The sequence below is a fragment of the Dermacentor andersoni genome, chromosome 6, assembly GCF_023375885.2.
Source record: "Dermacentor andersoni chromosome 6, qqDerAnde1_hic_scaffold, whole genome shotgun sequence".
In the NCBI taxonomy this organism is placed as follows: Eukaryota; Metazoa; Arthropoda; class Arachnida; order Ixodida; family Ixodidae; genus Dermacentor; species Dermacentor andersoni.
In genome coordinates this window covers 49,312,220-49,333,215 of record NC_092819.1, presented here as the reverse complement: position 1 = coordinate 49,333,215, position 20,996 = coordinate 49,312,220, and the positions used below count along the sequence as shown (strand labels likewise).

The window sequence follows — 20,996 nt, the reverse complement described above, 5'->3', positions numbered from 1 at the left end:
GACAGAGACAGTGTCGCTAGAAAACGTCGGGGAGAATGAAGCCGTCGTTTCCCCCCTATCAATGGTCACGATGAGCTAGCGAGTGTCTTCTCAATCCGAGCAAGAACTGAGATGCAAAAGAGACTACGCTAGAGCTCTCCAAGAAGACTAAAGAGAACATTAAAATAGATATTTCTTTTTGTATTATCACAACTTCAAAGGGAGCGCTTACGTTCCAAGCGAGGGGTGCGTCATTAAGAAATTTAAAAGAATAGGGGACCCAAAGTTAGGCGACGCTATCGGTCAAGCGCCACAAAAGAATGAAAAATACTGCAAGAGAGCTTTGTTTTCTTGCACCCGCCGTGGTTGCTCAGTGGCTATGGTGTTGGGCTGCTGAGCACGAGGTCGTGGGATCGAATCCCGGCCACGGCGGCCGCATTTCGATGGGGGCGAAATGCGAAAACACCCGTGTGCTTAGATTTAGGTGCACGTTAAAGAACCCCAGGTGGTCAAAATTTCCGGAGTCCTGAATCCACTACGGCGTGCCTCATAATCAGAAAGTGGTTTTGGCACGTAAAACCCGAAATATTGTCATTGTTTTCTTGTTGTTATTGTCTCTTTTTTTTGCTACGCAAAGCCGCTTAGGAACGCTATTTCTAAAACTCCCTATTGTGAGCGAAATGTTACGGCCATATCAGTAAGAGGAGGCTATAGGGCTGGTGAAGTCTGATAGAACAAATATTGAGGGCGCGAATAAAATGTAGGTCACACACATCTCGCATTATTTGCTTATTTATTTATTGAAAATACCTTACAGGCCCCTTGACAGGGCATTGAGTAAGGGGGTGTAATAAATGTGCAAAGTAACTCGACAGAGTACATACGGCTCAAATTTGCCATTTAACACAAAGAAATGGACGAATCGATGATAAAGTGGTATGACGGCAATATAAGGTAGGGCAGGAAAGAGGAAGTCGACAACTTTCGCCATCTCGATACAATGGGATCTATCTATCTATCTATCTATCTCTATATCTATCTCTATATCTATATCTATATCTATATCTATATCTATCTCTATATCTATATCTATCTCTATATCTATATCTATATCTATATCTATATCTATCTATATCTATCTATATCTATATCTATCTATCTATCTATCTATCTATCTAGTCAGTCAGTCAGTCAGTGTCAGTCTGTCAGTCTGTATTTCTTGCAGCAGACTCCGCGCACAGAAGACAAGCAGACGACAACGTTCTATAATCAATACACTCGAGCAGGTGCTCACGTTCCCGGTTGGCTGAGACCACCAGCACCCTTCACAACGCTGAAGGCAACTGCCCGAGACGGATCGCAGTGGCGGCCGCACGGAGCGTTCGCAAAGCTGAGTCAAGCGGCTCGCCCGCCGCTCTCGCGCGAGACGCAAGGAAAAGGCCGAGGGAGGAGCTGCCGGTCGTCTTCCCCGTTCGCCCAGGCCGCGCACGCACGCACGGAAGGTTTTTCGGAGGGGGGAGTAGATGGCGGCGAGGCTTGTTGCCTTGGAGGCTTCCCACGCCATCGGAAAACGCCAAAGGAGAGTGGCCCGCATTCCGCGCCGCTGCTCGGCCCACTCGCCAGCAGCAGCAGCAGCCGTTGCTGCCGCCGCTGCTGCTGCGATTGTGTGGAAGCTTCGCGCGATGCGCTGACGAAACAACGACGAGCCGTTGGGGCGTTCGCCACTGCTGCAGGAGCTTTCTGCACGCACATGCGCGCTGGCCTTTTGCCCGCTGCCCTCGGTATTTTATTTTGTTGTCACCCTTCGGGCACCCGGAGGAGAGAAAAGTCATTTGGCGTACTTAGCTCGCCCTTAGCGCACGATGTGACGCGATAATGCTTCCATTCCGCGCAGGCAGAGAGAGAGAGAGGAAGACGGAGAGGAGTGACAGATTTCTTTTTAACCTCGTAATGCCCAACGTATCGTCATATGCTAAGCCGAGTCTGACGTCTCAACATGTTGATTGAGGTGCGGGAAGCTTCGCGCAATGTTAGTAGTTGCGTTTTTGGTTATGGAATGAAGTTTCACCCTTGTGTAGTTCAACGAACTAATTACTAGTTAATTAATCATTGTATTAGTGCGTCTTTAACTCAAATAACATTTCATTATTTTCTGGTGTTCAGCGCAGACAACTAAAAAGCAGTCCTTGTGTGCGTCTCCTCCGCTGTCAGCTGTATATTTGAAGTTCCTGCGCTAAACACCAGAAACGATGTACCAACACCTGCTAACATTTAATTACTTCTTTTTTTTTTTTTTGCTCAAGTGCGCTCGCCATAGCCAGAAATAAAGGTAAGCTAACTGTTCCAAATCTACTTGATGTGGAACTGTGTTTGGGCGCTACAGGGTTATATAGTAGAACTAACTTATGTAATGGAGAGGTTGGCACCTCTCGAAGAAGACAGCTACCGCTCCATTCACTATTCAGCGTAGAATTCGATCCGTAACAGTACATCCGTGACATCGGTAACCATACAGTTATCTACAGTTTATCTACAGAGGTCTACCATACAGTTATCTACGCCGTCGTGACGGCGTCGACGTCAAGCCATCGTCTTCATGCCGTCATGCTCGTGGGTGATCGTGGCAAGCGACTGCCACAGCAAAGTCGGACGACACAGGAGTATGCCGCAAGTAGCTGGAGCAACGGAAGTCTCAGAATTACCGCTACAGATTTTACCCAAGCCTGACTTCAGAAATACCGCGCGTGGCGACGTTGCTCCAATGGTAATCGCGTTACAGTCATCCTGAGACGAGTTCTGCCATGATTCTATTTTTCTTTTTGAAGTTTTCCCGTATTTTCTACATGTAAGTTTTGTTGCTTGTAATAGTCAGTAATTTCCTAGCACTGTTTGATCTTTAGTGCAAATGACGCAATAACAGTGAATAGGCTGCTGAGCCGGTGTGAAAGCTGCCGAGTACGCGTGCCTCCAGGCACACCCCAAGCTGTTTGTGACAGCAGTGATACTATAAGAGATGCTCGGGCACAGCACTTGCCGGCCTTGATCGCCAGGATAAACCCGCCCGTTGTTACAACTCATCACCACCCCCACCACCACTACCAGCTGTATGTGCACCGCCGTCTCAATACCTTCTCTATCTCCTCTCTCTCTTCCCCTCCTCCCTTCTCCCAGCGTAGGGTAGCCAGCCAGACTTGACTGGTTAACATTAAAGCCCCTTAAACTTCGTAAAGTGGCGATACTCTCCTCCTCCGCCTTCACTCCTCCTTGTTTCTCCTCTCCTTCACGCTCCCTCCTCGACCGTGGCGCCGCCTACACCGCTCGAGCGTAGCAAGGCTGCAAACGTGCGCTCCTCGCCATGCCGTAGACGCTTCTCGAGCGAAAATGGCGCTGAACCACGGTGCGAGGGCCCATGTGATGCTATTAGGCCAATAGCGACGTGGCGTCGGCCTCGGCCAGAGCGCGCGAGGAGGAGGCGGCATTCTTCAAAGCGTGCCGCTACTTTACGAAATTTAAAGGGACACTAAAGCGAAACAATAAATTAATTTAGACTAATGAACCATTGTTTGAGAACTCTGCAGGCAGTCATTTAAGAAAAAAATAGTTTGATTATTAGATGAGAAAATGAAGGTCCAAGTATCAGTATTTGAATTTCGCGCCAAAACCCCGGCGCCGGTACGTCAGCGTGACGTCAGGGATTCCAAAGTATGTTTTCGCATTTGGGCCGCTTTGGCTGAATAAAGGTTCCCGAAACTTGCCATGTTTAATATTTGGTTCCTTTAGAACACAATGTAGTCAATCTGTACCGCTATATATAATTAGTAGGCCCTAGAAGATGCCATCAAAATCGAAGACGTCAAAGCCCCCAGTAGCGGGAACTTAAGCAGGCGTCGCCATCTGTATTTCGTTTTTGCGCTTTTTCTGGCTTACCAAACGTCTTATCGTTGTAAGAGTGGTGTTCTTGGTCTTGTAGAACGGTGATTTACTGATGCAGAAGAAATCATTACCAAAACAATATGCCGGAAAATAAATGAAGTTGAAGAGCCTGTTACGACAGTGAACTTGCACAAAACGTTTCTCGATTCATCGTTACAGCGCCTGCGTCAACGCGCAGCCAAGTCGGTAGTCAACACAGAGTAGTCAGTGACGAAGTGTAGTCGAGTTGTGTTCTCTGGAGAAACCAGCTACGGAGGTCAGGTGATATCGAGGGACGGAACTAAAGTGTGTTTACGTTGTCGATTCCGTCAACAGGTTAAGCCTCGTCCTGCATTAGTTACATCGCGTTTCAATGCTTTAGAGAACGGCTAGGTATAGGTAGCCATGAATATTTGTAACTTCAAAATAATATTCCATGGAGCCTCGCTGAACTTTAAACCATAGCAGAAACTCGACGGAACCTCTCGATGGCAACAGAAGTAATGGCAGACAGCAACAGAAGCGAGGCCGCTTAGAAACTGCTGAAGAGCCATGAGCGACGAATGTCTCGCCGTCACGAACACATATTATCGCAGGGCGCTACAAACAAGGGTGACGCGCCTTCAAGAAATCGTTCGGGAGCAGGAAGCGAGTGCCGACTTATCCTTAAATTGCGAGCGAATTAACGCGTCGCAGGCTATCGAGCGATAGCCGCTTTATGATACGTGCCATTGCCGCAAGGACTGCTTACACAACGCTGCAGATTACCCCGCGGCTACACACTTCGCAAAACTGCCGCTCTGCGTCCCGATGTTAATGACCGCGTGCGCAGCGCTCTTCTTCCGCGCTCGGATGGAACGCATGTGTACGCGAAATAATCACGCGTCGGGCGCGCGCACGTCGTCGTCTCGTTACGTGACTCCGGCGTAATGAGCGCCGGCCTCGATCGCCGGACGTACCTCGCCATCCGCTCATTGGCATGTGGGCAGCCCGCCGCGAAGCCATCGGGCGACAACATCTGTCGTGTGCCCCACAAGACGAAATCGAGCAGAACCCAAGAAAGAAATAAAACAAAAAACAAGAACATAAATGAACAAAACATGCGTGCGGAGAAAGTCTTCGGAAGCGCCGGGCGAGAAATCGCCGCGACCACCGCCCTCTTTGAAAAGCGGTCGAAAACAAAGGACGCACAAGCCGGCTCGCAGCCTGGCTTCGAACGGCGTTCGTGCATCAGGCCCCCTAATGTGCTTCTTTATTTCTGTAATCGCTCCGCAGCGCCCCCACTTGGGGGGGCGATGTAGGTCGGTGGCGCGCCGCGGCCGCGCTGAAAAAGCGAGGAGCATCGCGGTGCGGTTCCGGCGCCGGCTGCCGCGCGTGTGTTTTCTTCTACACGGCCGCCGGCCTGGTTATGCAAACTGAGCCGCCTCAGTTCGTCAGGCGGCGGTCACTTCCGGTTTCTGACTAGCGTATAAGACACTTGTAACGTCCCGCAACGTCTGCGCACGATTGCGATAACCCCACGGTCTCTGGTGAGTCGCGTCGAACGGTAGGGAAGAGCCGAGTATATAAAACGAGGAGAAAGGAAGAAAATAGGACAGAAAAATAAAAGGCGGGGAGGGGATACCGATGACACACGTATCGATCAAAAAATATGAAAACCCTTGAAGCGCTTTCAAAAGCGCAGTGTTTTAAAGCATAGAGAGTCAGACGAGCAGCTGGAAAACGACGATGTCAGTATTAGCGAGGGAGAGAGAGAGAATAAGGGAGAGGCAGGACGCTTATAACCAGCCTGATTCCGTTTGGCTACCCTGCTCTCGGAAGGGGGAAATGAGAGTGAAAGTTCAGGAGAAGCGAGATGACACTTGAACGCCTGCGCTGTTGGTCGCCACGATTTTGTTAATCGCAACCCACCGGCACCGCTTTATCGTTGTAGCAAACGTTATTACACTAGGGCGAAATCAGCTGCCCAGTAGCCTACCCAGAAACGCCCTTCATAGGTAAAATTCACGCACAAAAAAAAAAAAGTCTGCTCTTACGGAGGAGGTGGAGACAGCCTGTCACATAGTTTTGTTTAAATTTCGAGTATATGTGTGCGAGGAAAGAAGTTGAGTGCATTGCCGTGTTCGCACGCGTTCTCAAGCTTTCACACGATATCGGCCAAGAACCGCAAACCTTCGTCAAAGTACTCGCCAGGTTTCATGCAACGGCGGCCAAGGCTTCATGAACTGTTGGGCCAGATGTTTCAGGTAATTTCGGCCAAGGGTTCACATGCTGTTGGCCGAGGCTTCGTGCGATGTTAGCCAAGGGCTCATATACCACTGGTAAAGCGTTTCACATGCCATCTGCCAAGGTTTCAAGTAATCTCGCGCAAGCTACCCTCTCCCAGAGATCTTTTCACACTGTTGGCCAAGGTCTCGCCCAAAATGTAAGCCAAGGGTGCACATAACGTCCGCCCAAGGTCTCGGCCGATGTCGGGTAAGCTACCAGCATCGAAACGCTCACCTAGGGTTGGCAAATGTATTGTCCACAGTGTACACAGTGCCAAGGCTTCACATGCACCGATAAATTTTTGGCACTCCTCTTAATTTTACGCAACCACGGGCTGCCTTTTCTCTATAATGAAACCATACCGCCATACTCTTATCGTCACGGTTTATACAGTAGGACGTTTGCTTATCGTTTGCTTCTCCGATTCGTTTTCTTATCTCCCATGCGGCTGACGAGCGTGCTGGTTGACACATTTCGTAAATCAGGGAAAGAAGAGAAGGTCCAAAGCTTGTGGGTGTCGCATTTGTACGGTGTCCTCTGAAGTCGATCCCCGATGGCGCCTCATAATATAACTTCGCTTACTTATAAAATAAGAAAACGAAACGCTGAATGTTTTTTTATGCGTTCACTCCTCAAATCACCGATCTCCTGAAGCTCACGCTTGCTATATACCTCGGCAATTCGACCATCCCAATCGCGACCTGATTAACTGCATGCGCGACCCAACTCTCATTCACGACGAAGCTCTTTGTGCTTGGTCACGCGCTCGGTCGGAGCAATGTCGAGAACGTGAAAGGCTCGTTGTTTGATTCCATCTGTTGCTCGCGATGGCTGCTCTATTCTATGCGGACGCTCCATCAAAAAAGAAAAGAAAGACAAAGAAAAACAACAATGCCTTGTAAGCACTAAGATAAGGTGGTCGGAGTGGCCGGCTCAATTCCAAAATGGCCGTGTTAGCGACATTTCTTTAGCGGACGCCAACCTTGATCGCGGCCTGAATTCTATTATACCAGTGTGCTGCAGGCGAGCTCCGAGCAGTTATCTGAGGAGTCGCAAACGCTAAAGGCCCGCTCCGGCGTACTTTTCTTTTTTCATTGGCTGCCACAGAGCGAACGAACAATTTAAACCGGGACAGCAGGCGTCCAGTGAACAGTCAAAGTAGCCTATACATCTCCAAGCTCCCTGCATATACGTGGCTGGCTCTCGTATCGTACGTGTATCGAGCATGTTGATGAGGAAGGAAGGAAGGAAGGAAGGAAGGAAGGAAGGAAGGAAGGAAGGAAGGAAGGAAGGAAAACAAGAGGTTAAAGACAAAGAGGTTAACCAGATTAAGTTATGCTAATGAGTATGGCTGATGTGCTTTCTTTGTAATATATGTTGTATTAACGTCACCCAGCTGGCGCTGCGAGCTGTGTTGCGTAAGTGTCGCATGTGGTTCAACTTGGACCGCTCGTCCCATCTGAAAGAAGTGACGAGTTCCGAAACTGCCGGTGGCTCAACGTTTAAAATCATGGTGGTTTATTCCTTGCCTGACACATGACTTGATCTCGCCGATAGCAGCATCAAAACAGCAGCGACGTGCTTCCCACCACGTTTCTTAAAAAAAGAAGAAAGAACTGTAGTTAGCGTGCAGAAGTAGGCGTTACTCGTTGTTCACTAGGCGATAATGATTATTCTTTTGTCCTTACGTTAAAATAACGCAAAGTGTGGAAATTTCTAACTAGTAACCTCACTATTGCAGATGCGCGGGAACCAAATTTCCCCAAAATTCGCAGCACCGAAAACATGCCGACGTCTCTTCAGAATTTCTACCCACACACTTCTCTCTCTGACAGAGGACCGTCCGGGCACACGGATACACGCCACGTGTCAGGAGCATAAATCACGACTTCCACGATCGGCTTTTTGGCACTAGCTCAGACCACTGCTATACCCACCATGGCATCTACAGGCACCGAAAATAGAAACGTCGATCTAAGGTACCAAAATAAAGGTGACGTTTTCACATTAGCAGCGAAACATTTATCTTTACATGAGCTATCTCACAAGTACCAGGAGTCTGTTCACGTGTACACGAACGGTTCTGTAATCAAAGAAAGTGCGACTGCAGCTTACGTTATACGATCCCTACAGGTAGAATACGCGTGTCGGCTACGACGCACGTCGCCACAAACAACAGCGGAATTAGTGGCAATTCTCCAAGCCACTTATTTCGCCAAAACATACGAGATACTCAAAAAGTGGGCAATTTGTACGGACTCCTTATCGGCTTTAGCACGTCTTGAATGTACTGACGACAACCAACAACACGCACGAATAACATACACAGTATACTGGAGAGTTTAACTCAGGCTACTCAAAGAAAACGTGAAGTTATAATACAGTGGGTCCCGGGACATGATATAGTAAAGCAGGCAACGAGTTAACGGACTCGCTGGCAAAATCGGCCCATAAAGATGCAGAAATTCAACTCATCCCTCTATCACCAATTATTAGCGCTTGTATATTACGTGTTATACTCTCTTGTATTCTGTGCTGAAACTCACTCTTGACTGTCATATTCCGTGCGTGTATTATTTTAACTCTGTAATGCCTCATCTGCCAACATGCTCATGCACTCTACATCGCGGCCGCTTGCGTGACTGTGTGCGACTTTGTTTACAAACTCATTGTGGTGTGACTTGCCTTTAGTTTTATTTCTATATGTTCGTGGATGTACACGACTGTATGTTGTGGGTTTATGACCCTGTGACGTCGTTTCTTTTCCTTTTCCTACTCCATATTTCTATATATATTGTTATTTCTGCTATGAAAAAAAGGAGCAGCCGTCAACATTATAGCAGAGTGACTACATCTATTTCTTTTATGTTCATTTCAGTAAAAAAAAAACGTGCTCATACTATTTCAAGACGCCCAGGTAAATCGCTCGTATCGTTTCTTCAAGAAAGAAACAAATATACGCAACCCACCGCGACCGTTGCGGCGTCGATGCTGTAATCTGCGGCTGATGGGCGTGACCCTGATTTCAGAGGCAAGCCTCCATGCACATTAGAGCAAGCTATCGTCCCAAACATAGTCGGCACTCGCGAACATGCACTCATTTACAATACGCAGATTGCGGCAGCGACGTGTTACTGACTACGACAGATTTCTGTTCTTAACTTCGCTCCTCCACTTCAAACTCGGTACTCGACGCAGGTTCGGGCTAATTGGTTGACTAAACTGTCCGCACCGTGGTTTTGTCGCTCTCTCTTTTGTCCGAGCTCTACCTTCCAGCTGTTAGCTTAGTCGGTGGTCGGGGCAGTGTGCCAGCGATTACAGTATACTTTGTAGCTCACGCGTATCTCAAAGAATTTCAACAGACTATGCAAGAACGCTTCGACAACTATGGTAAGGCGATGCGATTGCTGTCAAAGTTGTACTGGGGGCGTTCTGCTGCTGTTAAATTTCTCGCGGTTGTCTTTAACGATTATGCTCTTATATATTCATCGAGGAGGCAAAGCCCTCTACTGCGCTTAGCCTGTTTATAAAGCACAGATGGGAAACATTTAGGTGGATTATGTGACCTAGAACTCTGTAATTTTATTAATTAATTAAATTATTTGAAAAAAATTCTTATGGGCTTCGTGTGAGGAATTGCGTAACGGGGAGGGCGTCACAGTAAGTACTAAATGAGCATATAATAAAACGTAATATACATACACGATAAATAGACAGTATAATAATGTGTATACAACATTTTATACGAACATCACAGCATTGCACAAAAATAATTTGAGACGGTATAGTGCACATATTAGACAAAAGACAATATATACAGTTCATTCAGCAAAAAAAGAAAAATATAGCAATGTACAAAAGTAGGCACTCCAACGTCATGGAATAAAAAATACAAGAATAATAAAATATATAATGGACTCATAAATACAAACAATAGAGCGTACAGAACACACAAACTGGGAAGAAAAAAAAAGAAAGGACATCATGTCTTTTGTCGAAGTTACGCAGTCGAATATGAACTTAAGAGCTGGCGGAATTTGTCAGGATTTGTTTCGGAGACGATGAAATTGGGAAGAGAGTTCTATAACCGAATGGCACCAGTAAACGCCGAACAACTGAATGCGTGAGTGTTCCCAATGATGCGGGTGAAGCTGAGGTAGTTATGCAATCTGCGTGATTCGCAAGGTGCGAGTTCTAGCCGTAAAGATTTTCCAGCTGTACGAATGTATGTACTTGTGAAGTAGTAATGAGAGTGCAGAATCACGGCTAGTACGTACGTGCGTACGTGCGTGTGCATGTGTGCATGTGTGTGCATGTGTGTGTGCGCGTGTGTGCGTGCGTGTGCGTGTGTGTGTTTTTAGTTGCTTGGGTACAGAACTGCAGATGACGCTAAGTCCGACTTTTTGCTGAAGTCCCGGGATTGTGAGTTTAACTCGAGTACGGGTTACGGTTTAACTCGAGTACGGGTTACGGTTTAACTCGAGACACCACAAAGGAGTCGAAAGTCTTGTCGCAGGGTTCGTGTACTCCCTCATGCGAGGCACACGGGGCGCGATAAAAGGTGCACTGGATGTCGCGCAGGAAGCGAAGGGTCAGGGCTTTTTTAAGGACACCAGCGAGAAGGTGAACAATGGCGCGGCGAACTAAGCGAAAGATGATTACAAGATCCGTGGGGCGCATGGAGTATAGGCGAAAACCGAGTAAAAAGCGTGCAATAGAAAAATCGGTAAATGGCCGCGCATAGTATAGGGTGCTGAAAAATGTATACATAGTTAATTAAAAGCACGCTGCAATGTGGCGGAAGATGCCACCGCGCCTCGATTCGACGAGGGAAGTTCCTTCGTAATCACCGTGAAGTTATACTGCACAGTTATACTATGCCCACTTGTCTAGAGCTGGCCGTAATATGACGCCAGTACGTTCCCGAAACACGCGGCGTATACGCACACGACACTCGAGGCTCGCTCTTGATAGAGAGGGCAATGCGTTCGACAATGCATCGCTTCCCCCTCGTCGCTAAATACCGGACAATTTGCGTCGTCGTCGTAGCGAAGCAACTGCTTTCAACGGGACGGTTGCGCCGCAGCTTAAGCGCGCGCGCGCGCACAGGGACAGTAATTGGTGGGTATAGCGCAGCAGTTCTCGCAGCACTTGTATTCCAGCAGTATACAGATCGCGATAGCAAAGTGAGGGAGAGACCGGCGGGCGTATCGAGACGACACGAAACGCAAGCATGGGCGCGGAGTGAGCGCGCAATCACTACGCTGCGGCTAACCGTATAGTATAAGAAACGCTTGGTCAGAGCAGTCCACCCTCTTCCAAGTCTCTTCCCGCTGCCGCCCAAGTCATCATGCGGCTGTCTGTCGCAACAGGGATGGCACGAAGCGACGCGGTTTATGTATCTCGCCGTCCTCGCGCGTTTGATCGACCGCGGGCATGAGACCGCTTCGACGCCTCCTTGTTTTTGTCGTCCGGAGATGTGCGTGTACGCTGTGGGAAAAGACACTTCTGCCAGGTTTATTGTCGCAGAGCGTTAAGCCGTCCTAACATGGCGTACTCAAGGTGACAAGCCTAACATCAGCATACTCCCGGTCGCGAGCCCCATCTCTGTCTTCCTCTGCTTCGATGCGCCCCCGCGAGCACGATTTCCAACATACGCCTCTTCTGACATTTTGTAAAGGTATGGCAGAAAACGGGAAGGATAACCAGAAAAAAGAAATATCGCGAGGCAGGACACAGTGACGGGAACAGAAAGGGTGCAGCTAGCGCCTTTCCTGCTTTTTTTTTTCCCCTGTGTCCTGCCTCACAATTTGTTTCTGGTTATCCCTCCCGTTTGCGGGAGTATCCTCACTAAGTACCACGCGCTAACTCGCCCAGCAAGCTACTCTTATGAACTCTTCTGCCACGTTAGCTCGATCCTTTCGTAACGTTGTCACGTGGCGCCGTTTCGACAAGGAAGGTCTCTTTCGTCGCTGTTTTTTTATGTTCACGCGCAGCTTTGTTGCTGCTGTAGACAGAAACCGTGAGACCAATTTCGAGCGTTCTCTTCCCTTCGTTCGTTGTTCGTATATGTCCTGTATAACGCACGTCAATAACGTCACACAAATTAATTCGCCTGCTGGAACATTTACACGAAACTCGACAACGATATCAATCACTCCTATACATGTATTTTTCTGTTCACAAAAAGATCGTCAGATTGAGCTTGAAATCAAAAGGTTCGCGTACCCGGCTTCGGTTCGCGAAGTGTTGGAGCATCGGCCACTGAGCTGCTGCGTTGGAAACCTCAGCTGAAAACCTGCACAAAATTTTAGGCGTATCATCGTCGCAGCACTTAGCGACATTAATTATTGCACTATAGCCCCACATGTACGAGTAATATCATTAAGCGAGTTTAGGCATTTAATGTCTTTCATTGCCCATCGCCGGCACCGGAAGCTATATCCTTTACTTGCTTGCATCTTCCTTTTGAAATCTTTGTTTAAAACAGGTTTCAACGATGTATAACCGTGTCGTACAGTGCAGTCAAGTTTCGAAGGCGACACACGGACGCAGCAATTCGCCACCAGCATTTGTCACGAGCCTTAACGTGCGGCAGAGGCTCACACCCATGCAGGAACGCGGTGTCGCCGCCACCGCCGCCGCCGTCTCAATGTGGGACGTTTGTAGCCCAGGAAGAAGACAGAGTTTGCATGCAAAACGGCGTCAGCAGCTCGCGAGAGTTCGTCCGTGAACTGGGCCCACGTCTCGCGACGCGACGAGAGACGTCCCGCACACCGCTAGCAGCATGAGCAGTGTAACACCTCCCGGTGACCCACGTAACACACCGACCGCGGATGACGCACGCCCGCCTATAAGCCACGGAGACACACTTTTCACCGCTGCTATCGCCGAGCCGCTTCTACAACGGATCGTCTTCCTTCCGCGAGGCTTCGGCCTCGCCACCAATTTGCATACATCCGGAGGTGATCGATGACGCCGCATCAGGGCGGCAGTGATTGAAGTTGCAATTAGAGCCCCGCACGGACCGACCGACCGACCGACCGACCGGCCGACCGTCCGTCCGTCTATACGGGAACAAAAAGAAGAAGAAAAAAAAAACAGACACAAGAATACGGAAATGAGAATTATGAGCAAGAGGAAAGCGAGCTCCGTGTCCATCCGAAAAGACTGATCCTAACGCTCTCTCTTTCAGCATCTCGCGTTCACAAAGCCGCTCTGTATATACATGTACGAACCAAGCGCGAGCTTCTTTCCACACGACAATGTATCTTATTATCCTATATATCGCGTGGCGCAATCACCGTCATCTGAAACATGCTTCTGCTTTACCAAGAAATCACTGCTTGCCCCCCCCCCCCCCTTCCCTCCCCCGGCTCTCGCTGCTCCTTTAAAGAACCCTCCTCGGAACCACACGGCGGCGGCTGCTTGCGTGTCGAGTGCACACGCATCCGCGCCGCACTAAGTCCCGTGCTTAACGACCTGTGAAGGAGCTATCTGTTTTCTCAGCGCGGCTATCCGCAACGTGGCGGTGTGTGTGTGCCAGTGTGAGTAGAAGAAAGACAAAACAAAACAAAACAAAACAAAACAAAACAAAAAAAGAACAAAAGGACCAATTGCTCCAGTGACCCGAGCATGCACGCGAACGGCAAGCTAGCCAGCCGAGCGCAACAAATCGAAGGCGCATTCTTCCCAGCGGATATCATCCGCGGCGCCGGTTCATGCCTCTTCTAGGGGAACGATTGCCCAGCTTGTATCGGTAGTTGCGCGTCCGCCCTCGAGCAATAACGGACGTGGTCCACTGTGATGAATTGCGCCACCCCGTTTCACATGGACGAGGCTTCCACGTTATATTACCCGCCTTTCTTCTACTGCTGCGTGTGACACGTCAGGGTCCGCCACCCCAATCACCAACCCCTGCGCCCTCCATCCCATTCAAGAAGGTGGAGGGGGGAGGGAAATGAAGGCGAAAAGTACTAGCCGAGGAGAGTAACTTTCGTGTCCAAAGTGTAACGACAACCAAGCGCGGGCATTCCCAGAAGTGGGCGTATCCGCATGCTCGTCTGTATAGCCACAAAAAGGGGGGGGGGGGGGGGCGACAAGCTCTCCGTTGGACTGTATATGCTACAGGTCTAGCGCGGCAGCGGTCGTTCCGGTAACCTCGCTGAAAGCTGTGCCAAAGATCGCGTGACGCACCTCCGGCTCTTTCGTTGCAGCACAAGAAGCCGTCGCTCACGCCTACGAGGCGCATAGTATGCGTACACGCAGGGAAGGGACGACGGAAATCCGGGCGGCGCTTATAGCTAAACGGGTTCCGCCGAAGCGAAGGCATGGGAGTCTCGCGCGCACACAATGGGTTTCGCCTCTCCGGACTTAACACGAAAGAAGACCTTAACCCGAAACCTGCGTTGACCCGTTCTTATACGCGCCGCGAAGGTCAAGCACACCTCGACGCAACGTTTAGTGGCCCCGGCTGCTGCTGGCTTTCTTTATTTTTTCACCGCGCGGTGAACCGGCGGGCACCACAGCGCATGGTGCGCGTGTGTGCCCCCGATCTATTCAGCGGCGCGCGGTTTTATGCTGGGAAGCGGAACGCTACGCGACTTCGAGTGTGTGAGAACCCCTCGAGGACCATTGCGTGTGATTCGCGCGACTCGTCTGAACCGGGATCCCGGAGTCGTTGCCGGCGATTCGCGCGCCTCGCCTGAATCAGGAGCCTGGAGTCACTGCGGGCGATTCGCGCGCCTCGCGCCTCGTCTGAACCAGAAGCCCGGAACCATTGCGGGCGATTCGCGCGCCTCGTCTGAACCAAGAGCCCGGTATCACTGCGGGCGATTCGCGCGCCTCGCCTGAACCGAGAGCCCGGTATCACTGCGGGCGATTCGCGCGCCTCGTCTGAACCGAGAGCCCGGTATCACTGCGGGCGATTCGCGCGCCTCGTCTGAACCGAGAGCCCGGTATCACTGCGGGCGATTCGCGCGCCTCGTCTGAACCAAGAGCCCGGTATCACTGCGGGCGATTCGCGCGCCTCGTCTGAACCAAGAGCCCGGTATCACTGCGGGCGATTCGCGCGCCTCGTCTGAACCGAGAGCCCGGTATCACTGCGGGCGATTCGCGCGCCTCGTCTGAACCAAGAGCCCGGTATCACTGCGGGCGATTCGCGCGCCTCGTCTGAACCAGAAGCCCGAAATCATTGCCGGGGATTCGCGCGCCTCGTCTTAACCAGGATCATGCGAGCATTGCGACTAAAGTTTTTTTGAAAAACAACGGCGACGGACAGGTTTATCACAGTATAGCATAGTAGCAGTAGTAATTGTTTTCTTTTTCTAATAAGAGAAAGAATTACTACTCCACCGTTATTATAATAATACGAGGGTTGTCCAACAGACACACTGATGCTCCGAAATATTTAATTCTGAAAATTATTCACTGGCCCTATTATGCCTTTCTATATATGGTCCCTGTAGTAGATGAATCGAGCGCATCCCTACGTTCCTACCAAGCCTATTGAGTGAAGCCACCTTTTTCCGCCTACTTCAACATGGCCTCCAATGTCTTAACTACGCCTTGCTCCACGCCACAGCAACGTCCTTTTTTACCGGTATAAGCGAAGAAGTTGGAGGGCGCCGCATCCGTGGACTGTAGGACGGGTAAGGTGATTTATCTTTTCGGTGTCTCGGGGAACGGTTAAAAAAGGGGCTTTGCTTTGACGTGAAACAAGACGTGGAACAAGGCGTAGTTAACGCATTGCAGGCGATATTTAGGAAGGCGGCAAAGGATGGCTTCGCTTTTCTTATTTAGGCTTGGAAGAAATGGCGAGACGCATGCATTTCACTTACTATGGAGTGTTTAAAAAGTGCCGATCAATAAAACTCTCAGAAATGAAGATTTCAAAGGCTCAATGTCAGTCTTTATTGAACAATCCGTGTAGTAATGATGGAAACTGCAAAGTGAAAGCAAAATTCCTGCTCACCGCACTGTAACTGCCCAGCATTACAACGAACACCTGTGAAGGCTCCGTTTCGGGACCTTTACTGTGTTTTTTATTTGCATTAATGGTTTACCTATTGACATTAATTCAACTATTAGGTCTTTCGCTGATGAACTTGTCTTGTACCGCGTAATTCAATATCCATCAGATACCCCACAGCTACAATCCAATATTGACAAAATTAACTCTTGGCGTAACACTTAGTTGGTGAAATTAAACATTTTTAAATGTGAAGTAATGAGGGTATCTCGTCTTTCCAGCATGCTTAACGATCCCGTTCATACATTGAAAAAGACAACGCTCACGCCTGCTTCTTCCTACAAATATTTAGGTTTCCGCATGCGTACGGCCTTTATTTGAAATTTGCATGTAATTTACGTGTCTACATTGTAAAATAATCTACACCCATAGAAATGAAAAAGGGTGTAAATCTGTATATAACTGACACAATTAGGGTGTCAGTTATAGACACATTTACACATTTTTTTCCATTTTAAGGGTGTAAATTATTTTACAGTGTAGTAACGTTAACCGCATGCTAGGATATATCCACACTGAAAATTTTCCTTTTGTTCCTTCCAGCCTTAAGCTTACACTTTACAATTTATTTGCTCGATCTAAATTAGAGCACACGTCTTCTATTTGGGATCCCACTAAAGTCACTTTAATTAACACTCTTGAAGCAGTGCAACACCCAGTTGCCCGCTTACTACTTTCCAATTTTTGCCGCACTGTCACTGTTTCTCCAATGAAAGCTAATCTCGACTTGTCTGTCCTGCTAGCGCATCATAAATGGTCCCCGCTTACGTCTGCTCCACCTACTTTGTGATATTAATTCAACTTTGAAAGATCGACTCCTGCTTGAATAGAACTACATTTCGTCTCGTAGTGAACACCACTTTAAAGTGAGTGTAACCCCATGTCGCAAGTAACTATATGTTGATTTATTTCATCCCCAGGGCCAGCAGTGAAAGGAACCACCTTCATTCTTCAATTGCTACCCTCAAATTTTGTTACCGATATTTTGTAACTTCGCTATCCTCTGTGATGCCTTCAAGGCCACGAGAGCATGACAAATAAATTAATAAATAAACCCTCTGAATGGCAACACGTAGACGGGGGGGGGGGGGGGGGGGGGGGAATACGACTGAAAGACAGCTCGGGAGGATATCAGAAATATCAGAAAGAGAAATATATATATAAACGAGAAGAAAGAGGGTTAAACCGAGGGGCCCGAGTTTTACAAGTCATATCATAAGAAGCCAACAAACACTGACACCAAGGACAACATAGGGGAAATTACTTGTGCTTAATAAATGAAATGAAGAAACGATAAATTAATGGAAATTAAAGTGGATGAAAAAACAACTTGCCGCAGGTGGGAACCGAACCCACAACCTTCGCATTTCGCGTGCGATGCTCTACCAATTGAGCTACCGCGGCGCTGTTTCCCCATCCACTTTCTTGGGTATTTATGTGTCCTACTAGAACTCTGCGAGTGTTGGCCAGCGCCACCACTCACAGACCTTGGCGGCGGACGTGGAACGTCCTTCTTGCCGCAGGCGACACGAGAACGTGATCTTTTTTTGGGTGAAGGCAACAGGTCAATAAACCCACACATGCTACCTGAAGGCCTCAATGTTGCCGGATTCGAGACCCTCGTCATGTAATAAACGAGAAGAAAGGGGGTTAACCGAGGGGCCCGAACAAACACTGGCACCAAGGACAACATAGGGGAAATTACTTGTGCTTAATAAATGAAATAAAGAAACGATGAATAGTTTGTTGGCTTCTTATGTTACGACTATATATATATATATATATATATATATATATATATATATATATATATATATATATATATATATATATATATATATATATATTATCACAGTCCTAGTATATGTATGCCACGATAGATGAAAGTTATAAGCAGGCTGCATCCTCCTCAGCCACGGCGTGCACGTTTGTGCACGCGACTTGCTTGTGCCGGGTCTTGGTGACAAGGAAAATAGCCACTCACATTGAGGTTGGGGTAAATTGAACCCCTAGTATTCTCAGTGTAGCTCCACTTCGGTACAGCGCGCCGAGTACGGCTGCACACGACTCCTTTTGGTGAATGCACTATCATGCTCGACGGGATGCTGCAAATGCCGCGTTCCGTTATCTATACGGCGAGAGAATCGCGTGTTTTACAGCGCAGCTGTATACCTCTACCCCCCGATGCGTTTGTCGAGTCCGCGGGCAAAAACTCAACCAATCACAGCGGGAGGCGCGCGCGGCGTGCGCCTCTGGTTTGCTTGCTACAGACGAGATGGCGCTCGCCTCCGCGGCAGCGGCGGCGCCGGCCGTGCAGGGGTAAGAAAAGAAAAAGAACCAGAAAGCTCACCTTCGCGCATAGCGTTCACCGCAAACGTTTCCCGGTAAAGATTACGGTTGCATAAGCTGCAGTTGCCGGGAAGCGGCAACTGCAGCAACTGTAAACAGGAACAGCAACGTCAATGTGCACAATGGCGTCGTGCTCAGGCTAGGCAGGACCCAGTCAAGGCTACGTCACATTTGTCTATCGGCCGGGTCAGGTGATACCGCAGCTTCGCTGGCAAACCACCTTCACAGCGTAGATTAGAGCCAATTCCCCCCACCCCCTCCTCGTTTTCTCGTAATGTTTCCAGCCAGTGGCTAACTTGGTCACGTGCTTTGGCCCAGTCAGTCAAATATATCGATTTAAAAAAAGTAACGTGACGTTAATGATTATATACTAAAACGACATTTAATTACTATATGACTACGAGTATACCGACAAGAAAATGTAGAAGCCAATCATCCTACTATATATAAGTTTCCTTAGTGTAGCCTGCATGTGCAGCGCCTTGGAATGAAATTGTGTAACTTTGACACGTTTAGCAGCAGTCCATCAATACTCTTCATTGACACGGGAATGCACACTTGCATACAGTACGCGAGGAATCGAATAGTTCAACCTTAGATTGCGTATGACGTGCATCACAGTGTTTGCGGCATTGCCCCGCACGCCGTCACTGTACACACAGTTTGGACCAACCTTCACAAATAGTTTTTTTTTTTTTTAAGTATGTATAAACGTTGGTTTGTGCAGCAGTCGGGAGTGTGAGACCCGACTGCTCTAGGAAGGCACAGATAGTAGCACTGTGTGCGGTGAAAAACAAATATGGAACGACTTACACACCTCGCCCTCAACCGCCTCTTCTTGTAGCCTTCACTGAAGGCGTGGCGAAATCAACTGTTTTGTCTTCGTCTTTGGGTGCATAGGCCAACATCTGCCGTTGAAGCCTCTGCTTATTAGTCGAGTCCGCGGGACACCGCTCAAGTCGCACTTCGAATCGATTCTAAGGACAGGCTCGTACTGCAAAGAAGATATCTATGCTGCCACTTGTTGATACCGTCTCATTTCATCTTAGGTATTATATAGCTTCGTCATGTGGACAAGACCATGATGACAGGAGCTCAGCCATCGCGCTCTCGTCATTCCTTCCCTCTAGTGGCCCTATATACGCCGCTATTCAGCACACATGTGCGAGGAAGTATTGACGAACTCAGTTCATGATGATGAACACCTTTCGTAACACGTGTATAGGACACCTTGAGTGGCAAGTTTTATGATTACCGCCGGGAATCAGTGCGCGAATACTATAGCTCTTCCTGTTGTGGTATCCTTCTCTCTCATTTGCGCAGTAGATTCCTCTGATTATCGCGAATTAACTATATAGCCCCTGAGTATGTTTCACACAAACGTGTATTTCTCCGACAGCGGGCTCTTAGAATTTCGTGTGCGATCTCCGCCCTTCTTTCCGTCTTTACTTTCCCTTTCCCTTCCCTTAGTACAGGGTAGCAAAACGGAGCTCTTAACTGTGGTTAACCTCCCTGCCCTTCTCTCATTGGCATCTCTCTCTCTCTCTCTCTCTCTCTCTCTCTCTCTATCTATCTATCTATCTATCTATCTATCTATCTATCTATCTATCTATCTATCTATCTATCTATCTATCTATCTATCTATCTATCTATCTATCTATCTATCTATCTATCTATCTATCTATCTATCTCTATCTCTCTCGTGTGCGATACTCCTTGCTTCCGTTCGCGCCGTAATTTTCCTCGATAACATTTTAGATCCTATCCATTGGTTTACTACGGGGCTGCAGCGCATGATCACAAAGTCGAACAGGAACAATTGGGCAGTGTGCACGGTTCGTTATACATACCGTCAGAACGGCCTTCGTGGAGCAGTGACTGCGTATCGTTGACAGCCCATTGGAAATACTACTGCGGCAGCAATGAGCTTGTCTATTGTGCTCGAGAAATGCAGAGAAAATGGGGCGGGGGCCGCATTAAAGGCATGCGTATAACCGGCGGTGACGCTGATGACATGGCGCTGTCAATAGCCAGCGGTTACCATTCATCTCGATCTCGCGTTCGCAATTCTAGGCCACGGCCGCAGGGAAAAAAAAAAAAAAGACATCATACCCGTGTAGCCTATAACGTCGTCACGCGCACAACTCCCCCGGTAAAAGCTTTAATTTACTTCTCCGCTCGGCTTAACTACACCCGCGAGCGACAGCAGTTATGGTACGTTAAAATCGCAAATGCGCATCCAACGTACGGACAAAGTGACGGGCGTACGAGACCGAGTGCATGAGCAGAATAAGAATAAATAACGAAACCGGGTCAAGTTTGGCCGGATGGCACATATGCACTTAACGTTGTCCGTATAGGTCCCAATACAATGATCGCCGGGCAAAGTGAATCGCATTAGGCGCTTCGAAGCCGTTGTCAACGCCGAAGGTCGGAACTACCGAGGCGTTAAAACGGG

At 48.5% G+C, this 20,996-nt stretch overlaps 1 protein-coding gene across 2 annotated transcripts in view; it reads right to left on the bottom strand.

Annotated features, from left to right (window-relative positions):
* Positions 1-20,996, bottom strand: part of LOC126523065 (uncharacterized) — a 104,775-nt gene that overhangs the window by 81,017 nt on the left and 2,762 nt on the right. The window contains exon 1 of one of the 2 annotated variants that reach the window (XM_072288725.1): positions 1,274-1,605. The exons of the other annotated variant lie outside the window; for it this stretch is intronic. Coding sequence (XP_072144826.1) covers positions 1,274-1,573 — 300 coding nt within the window. The 5' untranslated portion in view covers positions 1,574-1,605. Of the gene's footprint in view, positions 1-1,273; positions 1,606-20,996 lie in introns of those variants that run through there. 2 annotated transcript variants of the gene reach the window in all.